The sequence below is a fragment of the Podarcis gaigeae genome (genome assembly GCF_964106915.1).
Source record: "Podarcis gaigeae genome assembly, chromosome: 16".
In the NCBI taxonomy this organism is placed as follows: Eukaryota; Metazoa; Chordata; class Lepidosauria; order Squamata; family Lacertidae; genus Podarcis; species Podarcis gaigeae.
In genome coordinates, this window is record NC_139693.1 from 9539454 (window position 1) to 9564794 (window position 25341).

At 48.6% G+C, this 25341-nt stretch overlaps 2 protein-coding genes across 6 annotated transcripts in view; both read left to right on the forward strand.

Moving 5' to 3' along the window:
- Nucleotides 1–23: 23 nt before the first annotated feature.
- Nucleotides 24–20728, forward strand: DCST1 (DC-STAMP domain containing 1). Of its 2 annotated transcripts, XM_083715684.1 has the most exons (16): nucleotides 25–437; nucleotides 885–1010; nucleotides 3081–3155; nucleotides 4504–4632; nucleotides 5585–5724; nucleotides 7006–7183; nucleotides 8078–8221; nucleotides 8660–8781; nucleotides 9369–9526; nucleotides 10793–10892; nucleotides 11212–11307; nucleotides 13528–13654; nucleotides 15547–15663; nucleotides 16657–16799; nucleotides 17859–17972; nucleotides 20421–20728. In XM_083715684.1, the coding sequence occupies exons 1-16, from the start codon at nucleotides 359–361 to the stop codon at nucleotides 20664–20666; spliced, it is 2094 nt and encodes a 697-aa protein (XP_083571810.1). In that variant the 5' UTR covers nucleotides 25–358; the 3' UTR covers nucleotides 20667–20728. The 2 variants fall into 2 exon arrangements, with proteins under 2 accessions (XP_083571811.1, XP_083571810.1); XM_083715685.1 differs by lacking the exon at nucleotides 16657–16799 and having other exon boundaries at nucleotides 24–437.
- Nucleotides 20729–22748: 2020 nt separating this feature from the next.
- ADAM15 (ADAM metallopeptidase domain 15) overlaps nucleotides 22749–25341 on the forward strand; it is a 46808-nt gene continuing 44215 nt past the window's right edge. For 2 of the 4 annotated variants that reach the window (XM_083715623.1, XM_083715624.1), the window contains exon 1: nucleotides 22749–23197. In XM_083715623.1, coding sequence (XP_083571749.1) covers nucleotides 23077–23197 — 121 coding nt within the window. In that variant the 5' untranslated portion in view covers nucleotides 22749–23076. The remainder of the gene's footprint in view (nucleotides 23198–25341) is intronic. The other 2 variants (XM_083715625.1, XM_083715626.1) reach the window with 1 other exon arrangement.

The window sequence follows — 25341 nt, forward strand, 5'->3', positions numbered from 1 at the left end:
CGGAAGGGGTCAGGCTGTGTTTAGAGCTGTTCCGCTTCAGGTTACTTGTTGGTGTGTGTTGAAGGAGGGGTTTCCCCTTCAATGGAATGCTCATCTGCACAAATAGGATAAAAGAATCCCTGCACTTAGAAATCTAGCCTGTCAGGAAGAAGGCTAGGCTAGGCAGCTACAGCTGTTGATAAATGACAGTGGAGGGAGATGCCTGTTGGGATTAATTACTGTGCACAAGGTTCTTGCATATAATTAACAAGCAGCAACAATTCTAATTTTCCTCGCTGGTGAATCTGTGCTTCGGAGGTCTTGGTTTTTTTTTTAAATACAACATCCTGCCCCTTTTTTGCATCAGGAGACAGCTGCTATGGGGCACTCAGACGACCAAGGAAAGTACCAAAGAGTGAAGAAGCAGAAGGGCCGGAGGCAAAAGCCCCCCAACACCAGTGAGTCTCTCCCTTTGAGCCCTTGCCCTCAACTCAAGCCTTGGAGGAGAGGTGGGGTATCCATACCCAAGGGTCAAAACATTGTCCTCCAAGCCTCCTTGTCCGGCCCTTAGTGACTCTGCCCTGGCCACATTCCCTCTCCCCCAGGACATGCCCTTCACTGGGTCTGACAGTGGAGGACGAAACATAGGAACCAGGGCTAGTAGCCATTGGCAGACTTCTCCTCCATTAATTTGTCCAATCCTCTTTTAAACCTGTCTAAATTGGTGGCCATCCCGGCCTCCTGCAGAAGTGAGTTCCATAGTTTTAACTCTGCGCTGTGTGAAGAAGTCTTTTCTGTTATCTGTCCCGAATCTTCCAACATTCAGCTTCATTGTATGTCCATGAGTTCCAGCGTTCTATCCACTCTCTCTGCACCAAGCGTAGTTTTATAAACTTCTCTTGCAGCTCTGAAACGCGCTCTCAGCTTCCTCCTGCCTCGCTTCTGCATCACGTTCCTTTGGAGCCAGCCGGACGACTTCTGGGTCGCCAAGTTTTTCCTGGGGGCTGGAATTGGGAGCTTGTATGCTCTGGGTGAGTCCACTTTGATCCAGTAAGGGCTGGAAATGTGAATGTAGATGGAGGTAGAAATATATAAATGCATTTTGAATTGGTCTCGGCCAACGTCAGGTCCCAAACTATCAGGGTCCCATGAAACTGGAGGAGCTCACAGCATTTTGGAAGCAGGTGGGTAGTCCATAAGAGGCAAACGTCGCATTCTAGAGAAGCAAAGAAGGGCAATAACTCAGAGCACCTGCTTTGCTTGCAGAAGGTCTCATGTTCAATCTCTGACGTCATCTGAGACCTCTGGGTATAGGGCAGTACAGTATATATATTCAGTAAATAATAATAATCTCCAGATAGGGCTGAGGGATACCCTGTTTGAAACCCTGGAGAGCTGCTGCCACACAAGGTAGACAGTATTTGGTTACATGGGCCTAACTCAGTATATGGTAGCTTTGTTTGTTCCTATTTAAGTCACCCCTTTATCCAGAACCATGAGGACTGGTATCTTTATAATCAAGGCCATAGCTCAGAGGTAGAGCACTTGTCTAAAACCCTGCTTGGCACAGACAGGACTGATCTAGATAGAACTGTGCTCCCTTTAAAAATCACCTCCTTTATTCAAAAAACCATGAGGACTGGACTCTTAACTTGATTTACCACAGTAGCAGAGCATGAAGTATCAACATTCCTAAGGTAGATGGACCAGTGCTCTGACTTGGTATTGTAGCCTTATGAGGCTTTGCCCTCGGGTGGGAAAAAGTATTGCACCCGGGAAAGGGAAAATGGGAGTCAACAGACACTCAAGGAATAGTTTTGGAGAAAAAGCTTTATTTCTACCATCCATGAACTGTAGAAGGAGCAGGTGTGATAGTTCACAAACAAGCACAGGTTCACAGTCATTTGCACAGAGCATATATTCCCCTTCCAGTTCCCTCCCCTTTCTCCTCCTCTTCAGGAGTCCTGCCCCATGTTGAGTTTCCTGAGCATGAACAGAAAGCTCCTGTCTTTGGGAAAGGGGGGTTAGAAGCCAAGGGGGTCGGGGAGCCTTGTGGTTCAGCATGTTCAAGATGTTGCAACTGAATGAGATAAAAGTCAGTTCTCAGACTTGCTCTGACAGAGCCTATTCATTAGCTTTTTGAAGCCTTCTTGTACTGATAAAAGTAACAGTTTGCCTATGCACAGCATCTTGGAGAAAAAGCAGAGGGAAACTTTAGCTGTGGATTTTTAGAAGACAAAAGGAATTTGGGACAGTTTTGAGGCCTGGGGTGATTATTGAGGGGGGGTGACTTCGGGCCTAGGTGGGGTCACCTGTCCTCACCTCCTTCAGTGGTGAGGAAGATGCCTGCCTCCTATCAGACAAGCATATTCTGAGGCTAGGAGTTTATAGGGCCCAGGGGGCTGGGACAGACTCTTGCAGATTGTCAGCTGTGGGGATACTCAGCTCAACAACTTTGGGCAAAACTGGATTTTCACTTTTTGAAATATGGCAAGTGCCATGGCTGTTGGAAGCAGTTTCATAATGCTTGAAATGCATGATGTGAATGTGGCCAACGGTGGAGGATGGTAGGACCAAAATAAAGATGGTTTCCAAGGGTGGGGGTGGGGGTCAGAAAATATGATGCACCATTCGTTCAAGGGATAGAAGCAAGAGGAGGGCTGCCATGTGTTTTCCTAGACACATATGGGAATTGGGCTGCCAAAATGGCGTCTGGGCAAATTTTTGCTGAATCGGCAAAATGTCTGGGGAAACCCGGCTGCATGTCAAGTAGGGCGATGTTTTTTTATTATTATTACAGTGGTACCTCGGGCTAAGAATTTAATTCGTTCCGGAGGTCCATTCTTAACCTGAAACTGTTCTTAACCAGAGGTACCACTTTAGCTAATGGGGCCTCCTGCTGCCGCCGCGCGATTTCTGTTCTCATCCTGAAACAAAGTTCTTAACTCACGGTACTATTTCTGGGTTAGCAGAGTCTATAACCTGAAGCGTCTGTTACCCGAGGTACCACTGTATTACAAAAATGCTTTAAAAAAATAAAAAAAATCAGGATTTTCATTTTGGGGACCCTAAGCAAGAGAGGCCCCTGTCTTGGTTTCCAGGCCTTTCCAGGATGCTGATTCTCCCCATGACCATCTCCGAAGAGCACAAGATCGACCTGATGTGTGGCATGGCTGGTGAGGAGGGACGGCGGAGGCTCTGGGGAGAAAGAGGAGGTGCCATGGCAGCAGAAGGATTCGTAAAGGGTTTGGGCAACAAAGGGCCCGCCATCTTGGGAGACCTGTTAGCAGTGGGGCCCGGTTCCCGTTAGCTTTCTGCAAATACCCCTATAACCCAAAACCTATGTGCAAACAACCAAAACCATGAATGGTCTTACACTGGAAGAGGCTTATCTAGTGCCAGGAACTTGTGGGAGCCAGTGGGCATATTTGGAGATTTGAGAAATCGCTGTGGGGGCCGTGGCATGGCTCAGAAGGGCTGCCACGGACAGAGTTTGTGGCATATACCCTCTTTACGCAGGCCTTTTGACACCTGAGGTGCATGTTTGCAAGGCCTACGCTGTCCCTGCAGTTGTAATCTTTTTCAACTGTTTTTGGTTTTTGAAATATACTCGGAGTCCTGTGTGAATTTTATGCTCTTTATTCAGCTTGTAGTAGCAATGAATCAAACTTTCCCCAAAACGTCTAGCTATATATACATTATTTACACAATGGCATGATTAGCTAATTCTGGGCTGCTCCTGCAGTCCAATCAGGTTGCTGATTCACTTCATCCAGGAGCCCGATTGGCAGCTCCTGCAGGCTAATCAGGTCATTGATTCACTTCCACCTGGAGCTGGATTGGGTGGCTCCTGCGGACCAATCAGACTGCTGCATTCTAGATCCTATTGCTCAAGGATTCAGCTCAGTACATAACAGTTTTGAATTTTGACGAGTTGTACCCCTGCCTATGGGACCTGCTGGTAAAGGGCTGGTAATAAATTAAATAATACTAACGCACAATGCTTCCCATGGGGACGTGGCGTAATACAAAATGGCTGCCACAGGGCGCGTGGCATGGGCCTTTGGGGGGGGGGGGAATAATGGGTAAATATATACCCCAAAAAGAGGATATTATGTGGGACAGGCTTTGGTTGAGGGGACAGGCTTCTCCAGGGGGCATAACCTCAGTTGACAAGAGTACTTTCAATGGTTTTCAAATAAATGTGAGTATCGGGAGGGGGGGTGTATATGTTTTCAGGGCCCACTGATCCCGTTATTGTAATCTGCTTTTACTTTTCGTTTTTTAATTGCTGTACTTCCCCTGGGATCTGCTGGTAAAGGGCAGGTGATAAATTTAAGATAAATAAATGGACATGCCAATGGGGGGTGTTGAAATTCCAAAAGTGGTTTAAACAACCCATCTTTCTTCAGAAGTGCAATGTGTATGCAATTAAATTGAGCTAGTTTCTCCCCAGTGCTGATAAGAGCATGGGGCAGCCCCATAGCATAAAAACTGACTGTCTCCCCCTTCTCCCTCCCCTAGGTGTGGCTGCCCTGGGCTGGGGCACGTCCCCACATTTCCGCTGTGCCAGCCTCTTGGTGGTACCCAAATTCCTGGGGAAAGAAGGACGGATTTACATTCTCACCTATGTCTTGGCAAGGGTCTTTGATGGTACAATAAATACTCATATCTATGACTGCGTGAGAGAAATGTGTAAAATTAAGCTTGATATATGGAGAAAGTCAATGGAGAATTTTTTCCTTCTTCTCTCGTAACACTATAAAACTCAGGGATATCGAATGGTACACAGTGTGTACAGTACAGTGGTACCTCGGTTTACGAACATAATCTGTTCCGGAAGTCCGTTCTTTAACCAAAACCGTTCTTAATCCGAGGTGTGTTTTCCCTAATGAGGCCTCCCGCCGCCGGTGCCCTTCCACTGTTCAGATTCCATTCTTAGACCGAGGTAAAGTTCACAAACCAGGATACTACTTCCGGTTTAGCAGAGTTCGTAAACTGAACTGTTAGTAAACAGGAGTGTTCTTAAACCAAGGTGCCACTGTATAGTTTATGGAAAGTACTCCGCTAGGTAGTGACAGGTATTAACTTTAAAAGAAACTCTTAATCTCAGGTTTGTGGGTTTAAAGCCCCATATTCCTACATTGCAGGGGGTTGGGCTAGATTGCTTGTTGTTTTCAATGCATTTTGTACTGAATATGTTTTAATATGCCTCTATCCAGCATGATAATGTGTGCGCACTTGCGTGTATATAATACAACTTACTATATAATAAGGTTGTAAGGATGTCGTCATGCTGCAGTTTGTGTGGCTGCTGATAGTATGCAAAAAAAGAGAATGTATGGGGTGAATGTGACCAATAAAGATTATTAATAGGGGCAGGTTTGACCATCCCTAGTTTTTATTTCTGGCTGAACCAGAGGGCTACCCACAGAGGCTATGGTAAGCAGCCTAACTTCTGGTGCCAACTATGCTGCCATTGCCAAGAATGCCACAGCAGAGGCCTCTGCCCTATTCCTGGATAGTTTGGTGCAAAGGGTGCCACTCCTCTTTCTTGCATGATGTTTGTCTCCCTCCTGCTGCCATACACCCTCCTCCCCACCAGGTCCGGTGGCAAATACCCGTCACAACCTGGGCGAAGTGGTGCGTTCCATCAGCTGCACCGTTGAGATGCAGATTGACAATGCCAAGCGTGCCTGGAAGATTTCGCTGTCCCCTCTACGCAAGATTCTCAAGGACATGGTGGTGAGAAGCAGTTTATTAGGTCACCAGGTGGGGTGGGGGTTGACAGTACTGCTAGTGCCCCCGAATGTCCCTGGGCATTCAGCATGGGAGCCCCTGGCAGGGAGAAACCCTGGTGTGAGTGATTAATAATGTTATTATCTATTAAATTTGTATACTGTCCTTCATCCGAAGATCTCAGGGCGGTTCACAGTACAGTGGTACCTTGGGTTACATACGCTTCAGGTTACATATGCTTCAGGTTACACACTCCGCTAACCTAGAAATAGTGCTTCAGGTTAAGAACAGATATCGTGCTCCGGTGGCACGGCAGCAGCTGGAGGCCCCATTAGCTAAAGTGGTGCTTCAGGTTAAGAACAGTTTCAGGTTAAGTATGGACCTCCAGAATGAATTAAGTACCTAACCCGAGGTACCACTGTCTAAAAATGCAAGTTAAAAATGCAAAACTCACCATATAAACAAGAACAGAACAAAACTATAGCCCCCGCCTCCGCAAATACATTTAAAAGGAAATAGGTTAGTCAGCCAAAGGCCTGGTTCTAGAGGAAGCTTTTCCCCTGGCGAAATAGAATGAAGGCCCTAGACAAACCTCCCTCGGGGAGAGCAATTCCACAAACAGGGAGCCACTGTGGAGGAGGCCCTTTTCGTGTTTCCACCCTCCAGACCTCACGTGGAAGGAGGCACACAAAGAAGGGCCTCAAAGGATGATCTCAGGGTCCGGGACAGTTTATATGGGGAGAGGTGGTCCTTGAGGTATTGCGGTCTTGAGCCATTTAAGCCGTGTAAGGAGTCTAGGCAGAGGCTGAAGAAAGCAGCTCAACGCAGAGGGGATAGTTTTCTAGGAATGGCTTGGCTTTGCAAGCTGAGGTGCTGCTAGTTCTCTTGGAGTATCTGCCTGGCCATTGGGTGTTGCTGGACTCCAATCAGCTGCAGCCAGCATGGGATGATGGGAGATGTAGTTCAACAATGTTCTTGTACTCCCAACTCCTATCAGCCCCAGCCAGCATGACCAATGGCCAGGAATAATGGGATATGTGGTCTGGCAACACCTGGGGGGCCACAGATCCCCTCTTCCCTAGATTACATGGACCACTGGTCCCATCCATCAGGGTTCACTTCCTGTGGTCATGCGAAGTGAGAATGGTGGAATGGGAGCCCTGGAATTGGCCCATCGTGGTAGCTGTCCCTGCTGCTTGGGAAAAATATATATGAATCAATCTGCCTTCTGTGGGGCTGCCATCTCTAGTCCACCCTCTCGCCCCCCCCACCTGTTTTCTGCACCAGAGGAGCGGCAAGACCCTGAGGTCCGAAACCAGGGACGTCTCACGTTCCTTCTCAGAGCTGAACGAGCAGGTGGCCAGCGAGGCAGGCCTTGGGGTTCGCTCGGTGAGGTCAGCGGTGCACAAAGCCAACCCTTCCACACAGGAGATCTACGAGGCCAAGACCCGAATGCGCTGCACCCGTAAGCATATGGGAAAGGGACACGTGGGGTTGTGAGCATGGATTATTCAAAGGGTGGGCATGAGGATCACATATCTGGTCAGCATCACTTTTGCTTCTGTTCACCATCCATCAGTTCTGTCCCATTTCCACCTTTGTCAGAGCTTTATTTTATTTTTTTAATGTATTTAAACCCACATTTGACACTGCATTCAAACCTGCATTTAATATCACACTCACACCATCCATTTAAATCACTCGTAATCCACTTCAACAGTCAGGGCTTTCCCAAAATGTCTCTCTAACCAGTGGTTCTCAACCTGTGGGTCCCCAGATCTCGTTGGACTACAACTCCCATCATCCCTGAGCCCTGGCCTTGCTAGCTAGGGATGATGGGAGTTGTAGTCCAGCAACATCTGGGGACCCACAAGTTGAGAACTGCTGCAAGCCGTCTTTGTTCATTCATTTCAATGGGGCTACTGTAAGTAAAACTTAGTTGATGCCACCCAGAAAATATAAAAATACAGAGCATTAAAAAGTTGACAACATCAAATAAAAAATGGAAGTGGACACCAAGGAAGTTATTCCTGATAAATTCTAATCTTTTCCCTATATTTTGGAGAGGGTGTATTATAGTTGGTACATCCACCCATGAGGGGTGGGATGGATGGATTGATTGATTGATTGATTACATTGTACCCAAGGAGCTCAAGGTGGCCTATATAGTTCTCCTCCTAGTCATTTTACCCTGAGATGTAGGTTCAGCTGAGAGTGAAATTACTCAGATTACCGATCGGCAGATATGTCCATCTCTGACTTTTCTTCTACTAAATAGGACTCCCCTTCCTTGGAAGTTTTTAAGCAGAGGTTTCATGGACATCTGTCACTGTTGACACTTTCTTTTTCCCCCTTCTAGAAATTATAGACCAAGCCATCAAACGCTGCCAGAGCTGGTTTGCAGTTAAGCATGCATCTTGCATGCGGACAATTGCTGTGCCCTTCATCAACCACCTGCTTTGCATTCCTATGAAGTTCAGCTTCCTCTGCCACTTTGCCAAGAGTGAGTTCCAGCCAAGGACAAGAGAAGAGAAGCCGCCGTGAGGCCATTGCTTGTAGGGACTGCTTGTTGTGTGGCTGACGGGCTGTTTTTAAGCCTCTTGATAACAGTTCTGCTACCTAGGCTGAACTACAGTTCCCAGGGATCTTTGGTGGGCAGGGGAAGCCATGCAGAACCTCCCTAAACCAAGCTTTGGCTTAGCACACCTTGTGAACCAGACCGGCGTGTCGGACTCAAATCCCAATCCAAACCACGTTCTTTCCAGTAGAGGGTCCCTGAGGCTGGGCATCCCATCCTGTGAGTCCCCACCTGCCACCAGCAGTGGTACATTCCCTCCTCCACCTGCCCGTCTGTAGTGGTACATCCCTGCTGAGCACCTAACTCTCCTTCTGAAATGCAGCTTCGCTCTCCAGCTGCTTTCTTCCTCCTCTTCCTCTGCAGTTATGCACACTTGGTGCCATGACAAGATTCCTGTGGAAGGGAACTTTGGCCAAACCTACGATCGGGTTAACGATTCCGTGGATAGTTTAAACCAGGACTTCACAGCCAGTTTAGCGGTCAAGGTGAGTATGGCAAGGGCGATAGGGGTCTAGCAAAGTTTACAGATCAATTAAAAAACAAACAATTAAAAAAATAAACAAGCAACCCCAGGCATTTAACAACAACAACAATGATAATAATACTACGCCACCCATCTGGCTAGGTTGCCCCAGCCACTCGGCAAGCTCCTAAAAAAATATCAAACAGACAATAAAATGACAAATGTTAAAGATTTCCCTATACAGGGCTGCCTTCAGCTGTCTTCTGAATTTCATATAATACTTTATATCCTTGACATCTGACGGGAGGGCGTTCCACAGGGCGGGCACCACTACCAAGAAAGCCCTCTGCTGGTTCACTGTAACCTCACTTCTCGCAGGGAGGGAACCGCCAGAAGGCCCTCAGAACTGGACTTCAGTGTCCGGACTGAATGATGGGGGCGGAGACGCTCCTTTGGGTATACTGGGCTGGGGCTGTTTAGGGCTTTAAAGGTCAGCACCAACACTTTGAATTGTGCTCAGAAATGTACCGGCAACCAGTGTAGATCTTTTGCGACCAGCATTTAGGACATTCCTTTCCTTTCTTCTGCCCCCACCCTCCCCGCATCCAGGAAGAACACCAGACCATGCTGGTCGGTGCCAACCTCTCCCACAGACACCTGGTGGATGAAGTCAACGAAGAGGTGGCCAAGCAGGGCGAGCGCCTGAGCACCTCCATGTCTGTGCTTCGGGTCCTCCTCTCCTGCATGTTCATCATCGTCTTTGCCTCGTGAGTTGGGCTGGGGGTGTGGCGGCTCCTGGGTGGGGGCAGGGAACCTATTTGGGTTGTGCCTGAGGCAAACCTGAGGCCCTTGGCAACCTTCATGGATTTTGTTGGACTACATTCTCAGCATGTCTGACCATCGGCCATGCTGACTGGAGCTGATGGGGGCCTTAGTCCCTGTAAACATCTTGAGGGCTGCAGGGCCTTTACCCCTGTTGTAGAAGCAGGAGCCAATAATTACAGAAACTATGCCTCTGCCCTGCCTACCGACCTTCCTAAGTCTCTGGGTGAGCCTTTGACACCTGGCTTTTCATTGACTGCAGCATGAAAACGTGTTCTGCCATTATTCTGTGCGTGAAAATAAAATAAGCCAAGGAAGGGGAAACAGTGGCCTTCTGGGTGTTGCTGGTCTGTACAGTGGTACCTCGGGTTACATACGCTTCAGGTTACAGATGCTTCAGGTTACAGACTCCACTAACCCAGAAATAGTACCTTGGGTTAAGAACTTTGCTTCAGGATGAGAACAGAAATTGTGCAGCAGTGGTGCGGCAGCAGCAGGAGGGCCCATTAGCTAAAATGGTGCTTCAGGTTAAGAACAGTTTCAGGTTAAGAACAGACCTCCAGAACGAATTAAGTTCTTAACCCGAGGTACCACTGTAGCCCTCGTCATCCCTGATGGGAGTTCTAGTACCAACAAACAACTGGAGGGCTGCAGGGGCCCCATCCCTCTTCACACCTCTGCAAGAGCATATAACATGATCCCTGATTGGTTGGGATGTGTGCCGAAGACAGGGGTGGAGAACCTGTGGCCCCCAGAAGCTGCTTGATTAGAATTGTCCTGCCCTGCCCATTGGCCACAGTGGCAGGGAGGCCTGGTGGAAGTTGGAGTCCCAACACCATCCAGAAGGCGTCAAGTTCCCCTCTTGTGCAAGAGGAATGATTGTGGTGTTCCACATCTGCTGTGGGACTATAATAAGCAGTGTGAGTGATGGGGATGGATTTTGAATTTCTACTGGTGGTGGGTTGGACACCAAAGCTGACAACCAGCAGCAGCCATGACCCACAGCTTTGCAGCCTTCAGCAGCTGTGATCTGAATGTTGAGGACTAGTTGCATGTTATGTCATTGGTTGTTGTATTTTTAACGAAAAGGCCTTGGCAGGAGCTTTTGCAGTGGGAGTGGAGCTCGGTGGTTTAGGCAGACAAGGTTGGAGTGTCTCCCCACCTCTCGGCACATTATTTTTCCGCCCCATCTCCATCTTCCTTTCCCTCAGGGCGTTCTCCTACACAAACAGCTACACGCAGGACATCCGCTTCGACAATCTTTACATATCCCGCTACTTCCGGCAGATAGACGCCCGGCGCCGGAAGCAGGTAAGAGCGGCCAGAGTTTGCGGCTTGGCTAGATGGCCGGGTGGTGGTGGTCAGCAGTCACAGAGAGAGGGGGTTGTGGTTGCAGGCGGCCAAGGTCAAAGGGCATTCGGGGGAAGGAAGCAGAGCCCCTGCGGGGTTCTCAGACCCATGAAGGATACGTCCCTCAGCAGCCTTTTAGTCACAAGAGCTGAAGTGGAACTTCCATATCCAGAGAGAGTCTACCTCTGGATGTAATTTGTTGGGTGATGGCAACAGGCAACAGGGTGATGACAACTCTTCCCCACTCCTACTGCCTCCTTCCGCCCTGTGAACCTTGCAGAAGAAGCGGACACTTCTGCCCTTGCGGCGTGCCGAGCAAAGCAGTCTCATCGACCCCCTCCGCCTCGCTTTCCAGCCGCCCGAGACCAAAAATATGGTAAGTGGATGGGCCTTGGGGGCAGAGACCTACGGAGATGGGGTGGTGGGAGTTAGAGGGAGGCATCGAGGCAGGATACCGAAGGATTGGGATCCTGCTATGCTTTAATAATTGTGAGCTGTGTATCCACTGCCAGCCTTACTCAGAGTAGGTGCATGGAAGTCAATGACATGACTCACTTAGGTCCATTAATGTCAGTGGGTCTATTCTTAGTAGGGATCGCAGGATCTGTCCATTCCAATTCTCTTAGGCCGCATTCGCAGCATACCTTTGAAGCACTACGATACCACTTTGAACAGTCATGGCTTCTCCCCCAAAGCATTCTGGGAGCTGTAGTTTGTCAAGGGTGCTGATAACTGCCAGAAGACCCTTGTATCCCCCCCCCCCACAGCTACAGTTCTCCTCCTGGGGTTGGCCCTGTAAGTTTTCCTACCCCCGCACCTCCACTGCTGTTTTCGTGCCAACTTCAGATTTATTAATAAGGCAACCAAATGATGGTTGTAGCCAAGCAGAATCATACTAGCATAAAAATATTCATAGGAATTATACAAAACAAAAACAAAAACGTGACCTATACAATATATCATTATGCGTTTTTGGGTACCAGACTCCCCTAAATTTCTGGATCCAGGAGATGTTAGAATTTAACCAACTCCTGAACCCCTGGATCCAGGAAGGGTTAAAATATAACCCCGGCCAGTCTCCTGATGAGATAATTGCCTGGGAGATGAGCCATTAAGAAAACAAAAGGAAAGTAATGGGCCATTAAGAAAGCGATTAAGATGGCTCTGTGCCAGACGCAGATGAGTGGGGCCCCTCCTTCAGTTCAGAGCTCGTTAGAAGAATGAAAACCAGGGTTTGGAGTTTTAGCATAGGCTGGAATGTGATTGGGAGAAAAATGGTTTCAGTTTGGTAAAGGCGGCAAGCTAGAGAGAGGGTCAGAGCCATGTTTGATGTCTGTTGAAATCCAGGGCTGCAGCTATGGGGGAAACAAGACCCTCTTGGGACCAGGTTGTATATACGTGTAAATAAACCATATACCATAGAGATGCCACAGTCTGCACTGTGCCTCCTTTCCAAAGGGAAACACAGGTGATGTGTAAGTTGTGCCTGAAACCCCTCGAATCTTGCACTGCCCAGAGATGTACAATATAAAGCAGCCATAAAAATCTAGAATCTTATATCTCGAGGGAGACCACATAACTTTGTCCAAGTTCAGCAGCTTTCCCTGTGAGCTCTATATGTCCAGTGGTGCCCTCTTTCCTTGGAGAGGCAGCGGTGGAATAGTGGTTAGAGTGCCGGGCTAAGACCAGGGTTCAAATCCCCCACTCCGCCATGAATCTCACTGGGTGTGACCTTCAGCCAGTCACTGCGTCTCAGCCCAACCTATCTCACGGGGTTGTTTTGCAGATAAAACGGGGAGGAAGAGAAATGGGGAGGAAGGCAAAAACGTTCCTTTTTAATCAGGCCTTTGGTTGATCTTATTGACACCCAACACTCTTTTAGAATATGGCTTTTTTTTGGGGGGGGGTTAATTAGGTTACTGCTTTTGGTTTGATTTTGTATGTTGTGGTCTTGTTGTGAACCACGCTGAAACCTCCAGCTATAGGGCAGTGTATAAGTTGAATAAATAATAATAATAATAATATAATATTAAATGTGCACCTCACCTTGAGCTCCTGGGGTGGTGGGGAAAGGTGGAATATAAATGTAAACAAGTACCGTATTTTTTGCTCTGTAAGACTCACTTTTTCCCTCCTAAAAAGTAAGGGAAAATGTGTGTGCATCTTATGGAGCGAATGCAAGTTGCGCAGCTATCACAGAAGCCAGAACAGCAAGAGGGATTGCTGCTTTCACTGCGCAGAGATCCGTCTTGCTGTTCTGGTTTCTGGGATTCAGAATATTTTTTTCTTGTTTTCCTCCTCCAAAAACTAGGTGCGTCTTGTGGTCTGGTGCGTCTTATAGAGCGAAAAATACGGTGAATAGATTTAGCTGTTATTAATTGTTGCCCATGCCGGACAACAATTTCTTTAACCTGACTCATTATTGCTGGGGGGTAGCCTCTTCCTCTCGTGATTTCTCTGAACATTTTTCGCATAGATGTTTTATGCTGTTTACTGTAAAACACGGGCGATGTCCTCTATCCGGGGGCTGATCAGCCCCATATGTGTCACTGACCCACACTTATTCCTCCTGCGCACACACCCTGCTTCTTTCCAGATGTCAGAATTACTGGGCTGTTTGCCAGCATCGCTCTTCGTGATAATTGCCTGCGTCCTTGACTTCCTGCTGTATACCATATTCAGCACCATCAAACACCACTCCTTTGTGGAGTATTCTTTCCGCAGTAAGTTATATGACCCCGGAAGGGAGGTTCCCCCTTTCCCCTCCTCTCCAGCCCTGCCTTAAACATCAGCTGGATATTTAGAAAACATCAAACGGGCAAATATTTATTAATTTCCTTTATTTTAGTACAAGGGTGGGAGAACCGTTCTTGTGCTACAAGGCAAACCTGCGGTGACCCAAGAACGGGCATTCTTCACTGCTGCTGCCTCTATGCTGAACCATAAAATAAAATAGCATTGGTTACGTTTCATCCCACCTCTTATCTCACTTATCTGAAATAAAACAGCAAATTGTACAACGTACGCTGCTTTTATGCATATGCAATAACAAAAGAAACGAATCAAATGCTTATAACAGAATGTATCATAAGTCCATTGCAACACACAACAGGATCTGATTTCCTTGTCTTGCTTTGATCTGTGTTGGTGGGACATCCCCTACTTTTATGCTTTAAAAGAAACACCATTCTAGCTTTTTGGGGGGGTCTTGCTCAGCTATTGCCCTGAGCACATAAAGGTAAAGGGACCCCTGTTCATTAGGTCCAGTCGTGGCCGACTCTGGGGTTGCGGCGCTCATCTCGCTTTATTGGCCGAAGGAGCCGGTGTACAGCTTCTGCATCATGTGGCCAGCAGGACTAAGCTGCTTCTGGCGAACCAGAGCAGCGCACAGAAATGCCGTTTACTTTCCCTCCGGAGCGGTACCTATTTATCCACTTGCACTTTGACGTGCTTTTGAACTGCTAGGTTGGCAGGAGCAGGGACCGAGCAACGGGAGCTCACCCCATCGCAGGGATTCGAACCGCCGACCTTCTGATCAGCAAGCCCTAGGCTCTGTGGTTTAACCCACAGCGCCACCCACGTCCCTTGCCCTGAGCACATGCCTGTATGGCAATCCAACACCACTCCCAGGCACCAGCAAGATGGCGCAGAGTCATTTTAAGAGCAGGAAGTTTTTATGAGCGCAGCATTTGTTGTTGGAAAAGCGGAATACAAATCAACATTGCAATGTGCTCTACATGGGTCTGCTGTCAAAGACGACTTGGAAACTTCAGTTGGTCCAGAAGGCAGCAACCAGATTCCTTGCTGGGGTTCCATTTAGATCTCGTATAGCCCCTGCACCAGATGCCAGTTTGTTTCTGGGTCCAGTTCAAGGCAGTGGCATAGCATGGGGGCGGCAGCACAGGACACAAAATTCTTAGGGTCACAAAATTTCAGCACCTGGTGCTGCCTCCATACAGCTGTGTGCTTCTGTCACTGGGCTCTGTTGAAAATGGCTTCTCCGTGTGAAGCAGGAAGTGACCTCTCCAGACAGCAAAACAACTTCTTCTTCTTTTTCCCTGTGGCTGCAATCTCCTGGGTGACACGGATGCCATTGGGCAGTTGAATGCGCATGTGTACTCCATCTGTTTCCCTCTCTCCCGCACCCTCCCTGCCTTGCCCCGGACGCTTGCTACCCACGCTATGCCACTGGTTTAATGTGTTTATGTTGGTGTTCAAAGCCCGATATGGCTCATGCCTCAAATACCTTGAAAGACTGCCTTCTTCCCTCGGGTGCTGTGATAGACAGAGGGACCCCTCTTGGTCGTTCCTCCGCCCGCAGAGCCCTGGGGTGGTGGTGGGCTGCAAGAGGGCTTGCTCTCTGGTGGCCCCCAAAACTCCCTCCACACAGGCACATGTCTCGCAACTTCATTACGTGGCTTCTGGCAAATGTTGAGGATGCCACTTTTCACCCCAGCGTTTGACACTTATTATTTTTGTGGTCGCAAGTTGTTTTTACTTTTTTTAAAAAACAACCACATTGTGTTTTAATGTTGTGAGCCGCCCATGGGATGGCTGGGGTGAAGAGCGGGTGATAGCTAACTAGCTAAATCCCTTCTCCTGCCCCTCTCTGCAGGCAGCCACCACTTGGAAGTCATAGTCGGAGGGAACACCATGATGGCCCGTCTCCTGCGCAGCACCATCGGGGCCCTGAACACCTCCTCGGAGATGGTGATGGAGACAAACAACCTGCGTAAGTTGGGGAGGAGTCCAGGCAAGGGCGCCGTGCAGAGGATGGAGACCGTATGATTGGAGGTGGAGGGTATTTTCTGTGCAGTTTTCCTGGAAGTGGGGAGGGATAAGGCCCCACAGTCCAGGGGTTAGCCTCCAGAGCAGCTGCCAATAGTAATAATAATAATAATAATAATAATAATAATAATAATAATAATAATAATTTTATTTATACTACGCCCTCCCCAGCCAAGACTGGGCTCAGGGCGGCCAACACCAGGTATAAAAACAATTGATTAAAATACAACTTAAAAACAAGATTAAGTACAACATTAAAATGCAGCCTCATTTCAGTAGAAATGAGTGCTATGCATATGGGTTTAATATCTAGCGGCAGGTGGGCCCTGAGAGCAGGGCCAGATTTAGGTTTGATGAGGCCCTAAGCTACTGTCCAGCATAAATAGTCACTGTTTTTTGTGTTGAATATATGCTATATAGTAATTTATGGACCTAATAGGTATCGAAAGCCATTTGCGCATGTTTCCATGCAACCAGTCCACGCAGAATGTAGGCACCCTATATATAGAAATAAGCAAACCAGTGATATTTTAGGGAGCAGGCTAGCAGGCGGGGCCCATCACTTACATCCTAGGAGCCTACACAACACAAAACACTTTTGCTGTATGTAGGTTTTATTTTATTTGTTTTTTACCTTATATTTTGGAAATGTATGGTACATCCAGTTTTTTTTCTTTAATTTTTTTTGGGGGCCCCCAAGAGAGTGGGCCCTAAGCTATAGCTTGTTTAGCTTATACGTAAACCCAGCGCGGCCTGAGAGGCCTGTCCACTTTGGCCCTTGGCCCTGCCCAGCGAAAATTTTCCCAGAAGGCAATGCGGCCTTTGGGCTGAGAGAGGCTCCCTGCATGCCTCCACTCGGGATTGAACAAGACCATGGCTGTTGCGTTCTGTCAAAGGTTGCCCCTCTGGCCCGTCTCTCTCTTTCTCTCACCCTCAGACTGCTTGCCGGAAGCGCATGGAATGAGCAAGGAGCAGTACGTGAGCTGCGTCACACCGCTGGGCGCCCTGATCCTGCTGTGCTTCGCGCAGGTCTACGTCTTCCGCATCCGTCGCGTCATCGCCGCCTTCTTCTTCCCCAAGGTTGGGACGCCAGGCCCCAGATTAAATGCACGCACACACCCTGCCCAACACGACAAATGTTCTCCGTTGCACTGTGAGGGCAACCAGCAGTGCCAGATTTATGTACAGTGGTGCCCCGCAAGACGAACACCTCGCAAGACGGAAAACCCACTAGATGAAAGGGTTTTCCGTTTTGGAGGCGCTTTGCAAAACGAATTTCCCTATGGGCTTGCTTCGCAAGACGAAATGTCTTGCGAGTTTTTCCGACTTTTTTTCCCTTCCCCCCCCTTTTTCTAAGCCGCTAAGCCGCTTATCAGCTGATCCGCTAAAAGCCGCTAAGCCGCTAATAGCGCTAAGCCGCTAAGCCGCTAATAGCGCTAAGCCGCTAAGCTGTCAATGGGCTTGCTTCGCAAGACGAAAAAACCGCTAGGCGAAGAGAATCGCGGAATGGATTCTTTTCGTCTTGCGAGGCACCACTGTATAAGACACAAGCTATAGCTTAGGGCCCCACACTCTTAGGGCCCTCTAAAAAAAATTAAAGGGAAAATAAAACCTGGGTGTACATTTCCAAAATATAAGATAAAGAACAAATAAAATAAAACCTACCTACAGCAACAGTGTTTTGTGTAGGCCCCTATGATGTAAATAATGGGCCCCGCCTGCTAGCCTGCTCCCTAAAATATCACTGGTTTGTTCATTTCTATATACAGTGGTACCTTGGTTCTCAAACTTAATCTGTTCCGGAAGTCTGTTCCAAAACCAAAGCGTCCCAAAACCAAGGCGCACTTTCCCATAGAGAGTAATGCAAAACGGATTAATCTGTTCCAGACTTTTAAAAACAACCCCTAAAACAGTGACAATTTGTTGTTGACAAAGGACAGCTGGTCATACTGTATAAAGAGTCCCATTACCTTCAGTAGCTTAGGGCCTCATCAAACCGAAATCCGGCCCTGGCTACGTGGGTGGGTGACGTCCATTTGTGGCCAGAATGGCCGGACAGCATAATACTGTAACAACGCTTTCTCTCCAGCCTCACGTTCTCCCTGCCACCCTCTCTCTCTCTCTCTCTCTCTCTCTTAGAGGGAGAAGAAGCGCATTCTCTTCCTCTACAACGAGATGCTCCGGCAGAGGATGGCTTTCATCATCGTGCAGCGGAAGCGCATCATCCTGCGGGTGCGGCAGCGCAAAAGACTGGTGAGTGGAAGAACACAGGTAGCTTCGCTGAATTGTAGAGTCGGGGTCATCTAGTCCAGCCCCCTGCACTGCAGGCATCGCAGCTGAAGAATCCAAGACAGACAGCCGTCCAACCTCTGCTTCAAAATGTCCAAGGAAGAGAGTCCTTCCCTGGAAGTCCATTGAACCGTTGAACGGCTCTCGCTGTCAGAAAGTTCTTCCTGATGTTTAGTCGGAATCTCCTTTCTTGCAGTTCGAAGCCAATTGGTTCGGGTCCTCCCTCCCAGAGCAGCAGAAAACAAGCTTGCTCCATCTTCTATGCGACAACCCTTTAGATATGGCTCCCATGTCACCCATTGTGCTTTATAAAGACTAGGACTAGCTGCCTGAGAAACAGTTTCTATCCAAATGTGATTTTGGTTTTAAACACAGTGTAAGGTAATCTTTAGGGACGCGGGTGGCGCTGTGGGTAAAACCTCAGCGCCTAGGGCTTGCTGATCGCATGGTCGGCGGTTCAAATCCCTGCGGCGGGGTGAGCTCCCGTCGTTTGGTCCCAGCTCCTGCCCACCTAGCAGTTCGAAAGCACCCCTAAGTGCAAGTAGATAAATAGGTACCACTTTATAGCGGGAAGGTAAACGGTGTTTCCGTGCGCTGCTCTGGTTCGCCAGAAGCGGCTTAGTCATGCTGGCCACATGACCCGGAAGCTGTACACCGGCTCCCTCGGCCAATAAAGGGAGATGAGCGCCGCAACCCCAGAGTCGGTCACGACTGGACCTAATGGTCAGGGTTCCCTTTACCTTTAAGGTAGTCTTTATGTGAGTATATTGTATTCAATTATGGGGTATCAGAGTTTCTAGGGGCTAACCAGGCTGGGATAGCAGGCTTCTGGGTTTTTGAATGTCTGATGTAGATTGTTTCAATTTCGTTGTTCTTTATGGGACAATGACAATAAAGATTATCGTATTGTATTGTACTCCAGGTTAAGCATACCCAACTCCATCTGCCGTTCCTCATATTATCTCATTTCTTCTTTATTTCAATGTGCTATTGAATAACATGTTTTTGATTGAATAAAAGGAAGGATTTTCCCCAAGCATGCTTGCTCCCAGTGTGGATTTGCTTGTGAGCACCTGTTCTCTGGCCCCAGTGCATCTAGAGCACGAGTGTTTGGGCAGTTCTGTGCAATCCATTAAATCTCTGCCCGAAGGCAACACCCTGCCCCCGTTTCCTGCCCCCTTGAGCCCCCTACCTTTCCACCTCCCCTGCTGCGCGGGGACCTCAGGGCAAGGCTTCCTGTTGGCTCAGCTGACGGGCCTCCGCCCATTCCCTCCCACTGGGGACCACTGAGTAAACCTGCAGCCTAGCCGGGCACTTTTAAGCACCTGATGATTTAGCAGGGCAAGGGTCAGATAGTTTCATTCTAGGAGCTTGGCTGAAAAACAAGGCACATTCAGGCTCCGCGACTATATGAAATGCTGGTTCAATTGGACCCAGGCCAATCTCTCTACCTGCAGGGGAAGGGAGGGGTGGCATTATTATTTTTTAGAGCATTTGCACCCCACTTTTCAGCCCTAGAACGACTTACTTACAAGCAGTTGAAACAAGATTGTCCCTGCCTGCAGGCCTACAATCTAAAAACAAGACACACAAAGGAAAAGGCGCAGGGAGGGAAGAAGGGGAAAGGAAACTCAACATGGATTGTACTGCTTCAGATTTGGGGGGGGAGAGAATGCCATTTTAAATGGCTCTGGAATCTGGATCCTAAAAAGAGACTGTCGAATGCCAACGTTTTGAAACAGGTTGTTCTATTTTTATTCTGGTGAAGGTTGTCGGTTTTGTTATGTAATTTAATGTTGATATCCCCAGCACCCTCTCGACTTGGATATATTTCCAATCAGCAGTCTCCTTTCTTCCCCAGGTGTTTGTTGATGGATTCTAAGAAACACACCCAAAAAAGTCTGTGTTGTTCTGAAACTGGTGGTTAAAATCAGGGCCGTTTTGAAAGGTTCAGTCGGCCATCTTGATTCAAAATGGCGCCCAGTTGTATCCAAACAGAGATGAAGACTCACTTCTTTGATCGCAGGAACTGCCGTATGAAATCCTTAGCAAGGATATTGTTATAATAATATTAATATTAATATTAATATTTTTTTATTTATACACCGCCCTTCTGGCTGCGTTTCCCCAGCCACTCTGGGCGGCTTCCAACGAACAGTAGTCTGTTAAACATTAAAAGCTTCCCTTAAGAGGGCTGCCTTCAGATGTCTTCCGGATGTTAAGAGGCATCTGGAAACATGTGGCGAACAACTTTCCCATCAGTGGAAATTCCTGCATTGCATGGGGTTGGACTAGAGGACCCTTGGGGTCCCTTCCAACTCTGCAACTCTGATTCTATGATATAACATAAGCCTATAGCTCCCTTTCTTGCTGGGCCTGAGCACCTCCCTCCCTTCTCTCCTCCCGCTGCAGGAGAAGCCCTTCCTGGACAGGCTGGGCCGCTGGTTTCCATTCCTTCAGCGGTTTCTCCGCAAGTACTGCATCCTCTGCGGCCTCCCCCAATCCAGCAACTCCAAATTGTGCCCAGACCCCGAGTGCGGGACCCTCTACTGCCGGATGTGCTGGCAGGACATGGGGCGGGTCTGCTTTGCCTGCAGCCCCGAAGATCTCCTGTCCTCCGACGACAGCAGCGAGGACCAGACGGGCTACGCAGATTGAGGCAGTCAAAATGGCACCCTCCCCGCTTTTTTGTTATTAAATGATTGGTTTGGTTGTTCATTTTCCTAATCTTGGTTTTTCTTTTTTGAAATAATTTTCATTCGATTTTACAAATATAAAATTATAACTATACAGTGGTACCTTGGGTTACAGAAGCTTCAGGTTACAGACTCCGCTAATCCAGAAATAGTGCTTCGGGTTAAGAACTTTGCTTCAGGATGAGAACAGAAATCGCACACCAGCGGTGTGGCGGCAGCAGGAGGCCCTATTACCTAAAGTGGTACTTCAGGTTAAGAACAGTTTCAGGTTAAGAACAGACCTCCGGAATGAATTAAGTTCTTAACCCAAGGTACCACTGTAATAGGGACGAATTCTTAGACTTTCCACCACCCCCTCCATGGGTCCTATTATTAAACCTTTTCTACTGCATCTTTTTCAATAGTCCATATTTTATATAACTCCATTACCTCCATAGTACTTGCTACGTACATTACAAGTGTTATTGTAATCCTGCTAATGCTTTCATCTGCTTACAGTGGTCTCCAAGATAAATTATAATTTTTTCTCATCCTGTGTTAAAGTTTGGTCTTCTTGGTTCCTGAGATTTCCTGTCAGTTTCGCCATTTTGGCATAGTCCAACATTTTAATTTGCCATTCTTCTCTGGTAGGGATTTTCTCTTCTTTCCATCTCTGGGCTAATAGCATCCGTGTGGCTGTCATACATAAAAAGTCTTTTTTTTGCTCCCTTGGAATTTCAGCACCTACAATTTCTAATAGAAAAGCCTCTGGGTTGTGGTTTTGGTTTTTAGTAAAAGTTAATCTGAACATGTTTTTAAATTCATTATATATCATTTCCCAGAATGCTTTTATTACCTTACAAGACCCCCACACAGGATAAAAGGTGCCTTCTTTTTCTTTACATTTCCCGCAGATATTTGTACCTATCTTAGACATTTTTGCTAACTTCCTGGGAGTCAAATACCATTGGTACATCATTTTCATATAGTTTTCTTTCAATGTACAGCACGCCGAGAATTTCAAATCAGTTTTCCGTAACCTTTCCCAATCTGAAAGTTGGATATTATGCCCTAATCTCAATTTTTCTTAACACAAGGTGGGAACCTCCAGCCTGCAGGCTTAATGTGGCCCTCCAGACTACTCTGTTTTGACCTCTGGATTCTCCCCAGGCCACGCCTCTTTGCAGGCCACATGACCCAGAAAGCTGTCTGTGGACAAATGCCAGCTCCCTTGGCCTGAAAGCGAGATGAGTGCTGCAACCCCAGTCGCCTTTGACTGGACTTAACTGTCCAGGGGTCCTTTACCTATGATTTTTAATATTTATTTATTTAATGTATTTATTTCAAAGATTTATATACTGCTTGCCCATCATAAAGCCCTCGAAGCAATTTACAAAAAGAATGAAAGAATAAAATAACCAGTAAAAATAAAAAGTTTTTTTTAAAAAAACCAGTAAGCTAAAAAAAACGAGATTTTAAAAATCGGCCAACATTCTACATATCTGGATAGGTTTGCTTAAACAGAAATGTTTTTAGCAGGTCCTGTTAAAGACCTGACATCAATAGGCAGGGAGTTCCAAAGGGTAACTTCTTACAAAAGTGGGACGACGACTATGCAGGTGTTATGCGCGGATTGCAACAGGGCCAGTCTTGCAGATTGGAGCAGCGGAGTGGGCGTGTTTGGGGTAAGGCGATTTCGCAGGTAAGATGATCTTTTTTATTGTTGTTATTGTTATTATTCTGTTTGGCAACTCCTGTCAGGTCCAAAATGCCACGCCTCGCCCTTCCCTCTGGAGCAGGGAAATCCCGAAGCTCTCCACCGCCCCCCTTCCCCGCTGCTGCCAATCCCTTTTCGGAAGCGGCGCCGCTTCCCAGCCTCGGAGCCCCTTCTTCGGCCGGGCGGAGATGCTGGCGCCTCGCCCGCCCGGTGCGCCCTCCTTGGGCGCGTCCCGGCCCTGCGCCAGCCGGGGAGGAGGACGGGCGCGCCGCGGCTTCTCGGGCCGGGCTTTGGCAACGCGCAGCCGGGCGGAGGCTGAAGGTCGCTTGGGCAGGAAGTTCTCGTTCTCGGGCGGGCCCAGCAGCTGCGCTGCAATGCGAGGCGGGAGGGCGGGCGGAGGCGGCGGCGGGGCCGAGGAGGAGGCGGCCCCTGATCCGTTGCAGCCCGGCCCCGGGGAGGGATTTAGCCGGAGCCTTGGCTACTGCCCTGGCTGCTGCTCCGGAGCCAAGCTGCTTCCCTTCCTGGCCGCCCCGATCTCCGGCTGCTCTCCAAGCGAGCGCCCCGAAAGCGCCGCCAAGGGCGCACGGACCTCTCCAAGGAGCCGGCGGTTGTTGCGCGCTAGGGCGCACCGTCGGTGCGGCCCTTCCCACGGCTCCCCGGCGGCTGCGAGAGACGCATGGCGCTCCTTTGGGGGGTCGGCGTACTTCTGGCTTCCTGCGCTCCCTTCGGGGTTGGCGGCTTTCTCCCCGGAGCGACGCCGGAGCGGCGCGAAGGCACTTCGAGAGCACGGAAGGACGGTGAGTCAGAGAGGCGTATGCCGCTTAGCCCTTTCCCCGCCACCCTTTGGGGCCGCCTTCACACGTTACGTCTTCCCAAGCGCGGGTCCGTTTGCAGTCAGCTACCACGCAGGCTGACCCGGGAAGCGAGAAAGCCGCGGCGGCGTTGGGAATCCCGAGTAAATACGCATGAAGATTTGCAGCATTAAAAAAAAAAAGGAAGCATAGCTTGGCTTGTTTTGATCCGCTACAACAACCCTGCAAGGCAGGTGGGTTATTGTGAAGCTTCCTTATTTCAAGTCAGTTCATTGGTCCATCTTCTGTATATCCACACTGGCTGCCTAGCAGCAGCAGCTCTCAATAAAGGTGTTTTTATTGCCAAGCTTACCTGGAGATGTTGCGGATTTAACTTGGGGCCATTTGCATGCAGAGCAGGTGCTCACAATAATAAATCAGGCCAGCATTATTGCGTGTTGCAGAGAAAACAGCAGCTTGTCAGTAGTGAGGTGGGAGAGGTAGGAGCGGAATTTCCTGATGACTCAAGTTGCAGTTCTATTCATATCTGCAAATAAGTCATTCCCGTTGGATTCGATGGTAAGTGGCGTTAGAATTGCAGCCTCTCTCTTCTAAGCTGTTATACCAGGGTTGGGAAACCTCTGTATCTCTCTTGCCAAATGTTTGCGGACTCCAGGTCCCATCATCCCATGCTGGCTGGAGCTGATGGGAGCTGGAGTCTGACATCATATGGAGGGCCGCATCCTTTGGACCTCTGTAAATCCATTTTTATGTGATCCCTGATTGGTTAGGACATGATTGGTCCAGGACAGGAGTGGAAAACCTGTAGACCTGCAGATGTTGCTGGACTACAGCTCCCATCATCCCTGACCGTTGGTGCCATGCAGTGTGCATGACCCTGGCATGCCCAGCCCCTTCATAGGAAATTTTGAGGGTGCTCGGGTACCCAGTGCCCCAGGGAGTTGGCACTTATGCCCCCGACCATTGGCCAAATTGGCTGGGACTGTTGTGAGCCAAGCAACATCTGGAGTGTGACAGCTTCCCCATTGGCCAACCCTCTTCATTGGAGTATGTGATTGTCAGACAAGATGAAGGTGCCCCTAAGCATGCTCAGAGGACATTTGCATGTAAAGATAAAGGGACCCCTGACCATTAGGTCCAGTTGTGGCCGACTCTGGGGTTGCGGCGCTCATCTCGCTTTATTGGCTGAGGGAGCCGGTGTACAGCTTCCGGGTCATGTGGCCAGCATGACTAAGCCGCTTCTGGCGAACCAGAGTAGCACACGGAAACGCCGTTTACCTTCCCGCTGGAGCGGTACCTATTTATCTATTTGCAAATTGACATGCTTTCGAACTGCTAGGTTGGCAGGAGCAGGGACCGAGCAACGGGAGCTCACCCCGTTGCGGGGATTCAAACCGCCGACCTTCTGATCGGCAAGTCCTAGGCTCTGTGGTTTAACCCACAGCGCCACCCGCGTCCCTGGCATTTGCATTATCACACAGTAAATAGACCCATATCAAATATTAGAGGGGAAATTTCCAAAATGGAGGGGGAGGGGAGTTGCTGCTAACAGATTTTAACCCACCCACCCCTTTACAAATTAAGCACTGAGTCGTTTAGGCATGTTTTCATCGCGTTCAATGGGATTGCTCTCAAGTAAGTATGACAATAAAGTCACAGCCCTTTACTTCCCTGCCCTGGAAAATAACTGAACGCTATAGATAGGTGCATCTTTGAAAATGTGTCTTGCTCATCTAGAAAGCTGGGATTGGCACTGTTTTCTGACTGCACCCTTCATTGTGAGAGTCTGGGCTTCCTGTATGGTGTGTGGTATACTCTTGCCCTCTGAATCAGCAGCCGAAAGAGGCCGTTTTTGCCATAGTTCAGTGGCGGAGCAGCTGCATTGCACACAGGAGGTCTCAGGTTTCATCCCTGGCATCTCCAGGTAGGGCTGCGAGAGACTCTCTCTCTGAAAACCCTGCAGAGCTGCTGCCAGTCAGTGTAGACAGTACTGAGCTTTGATGGGCCTGACTCGGAAGAAGGCAGCTGCCTATATTCCTAGGTTCTCTCCCCATCTTGGGTGGAGGTTGCTGATAGCCGGAGAAGGCAGGTGAGGAGGATTTGGGGGGTGGAAGGGACGCGGGTGGCGC

Bases quoted from the DNA above. Each gene is read 5' to 3' on its own strand.
- DCST1 (XM_083715684.1), top strand. From the start codon at position 359: ATGGGGCACTCAGACGACCAAGGAAAGTACCAAAGAGTGAAGAAGCAG. The intron at 5,725-7,005 runs GTGAGAAGCAGT...TTTCTGCACCAG, and splicing joins AGATTCTCAAGGACATGGTG to AGGAGCGGCAAGACCCTGAG. The intron at 9,527-10,792 runs GTGAGTTGGGCT...CCTTTCCCTCAG, and splicing joins TTCATCATCGTCTTTGCCTC to GGCGTTCTCCTACACAAACA.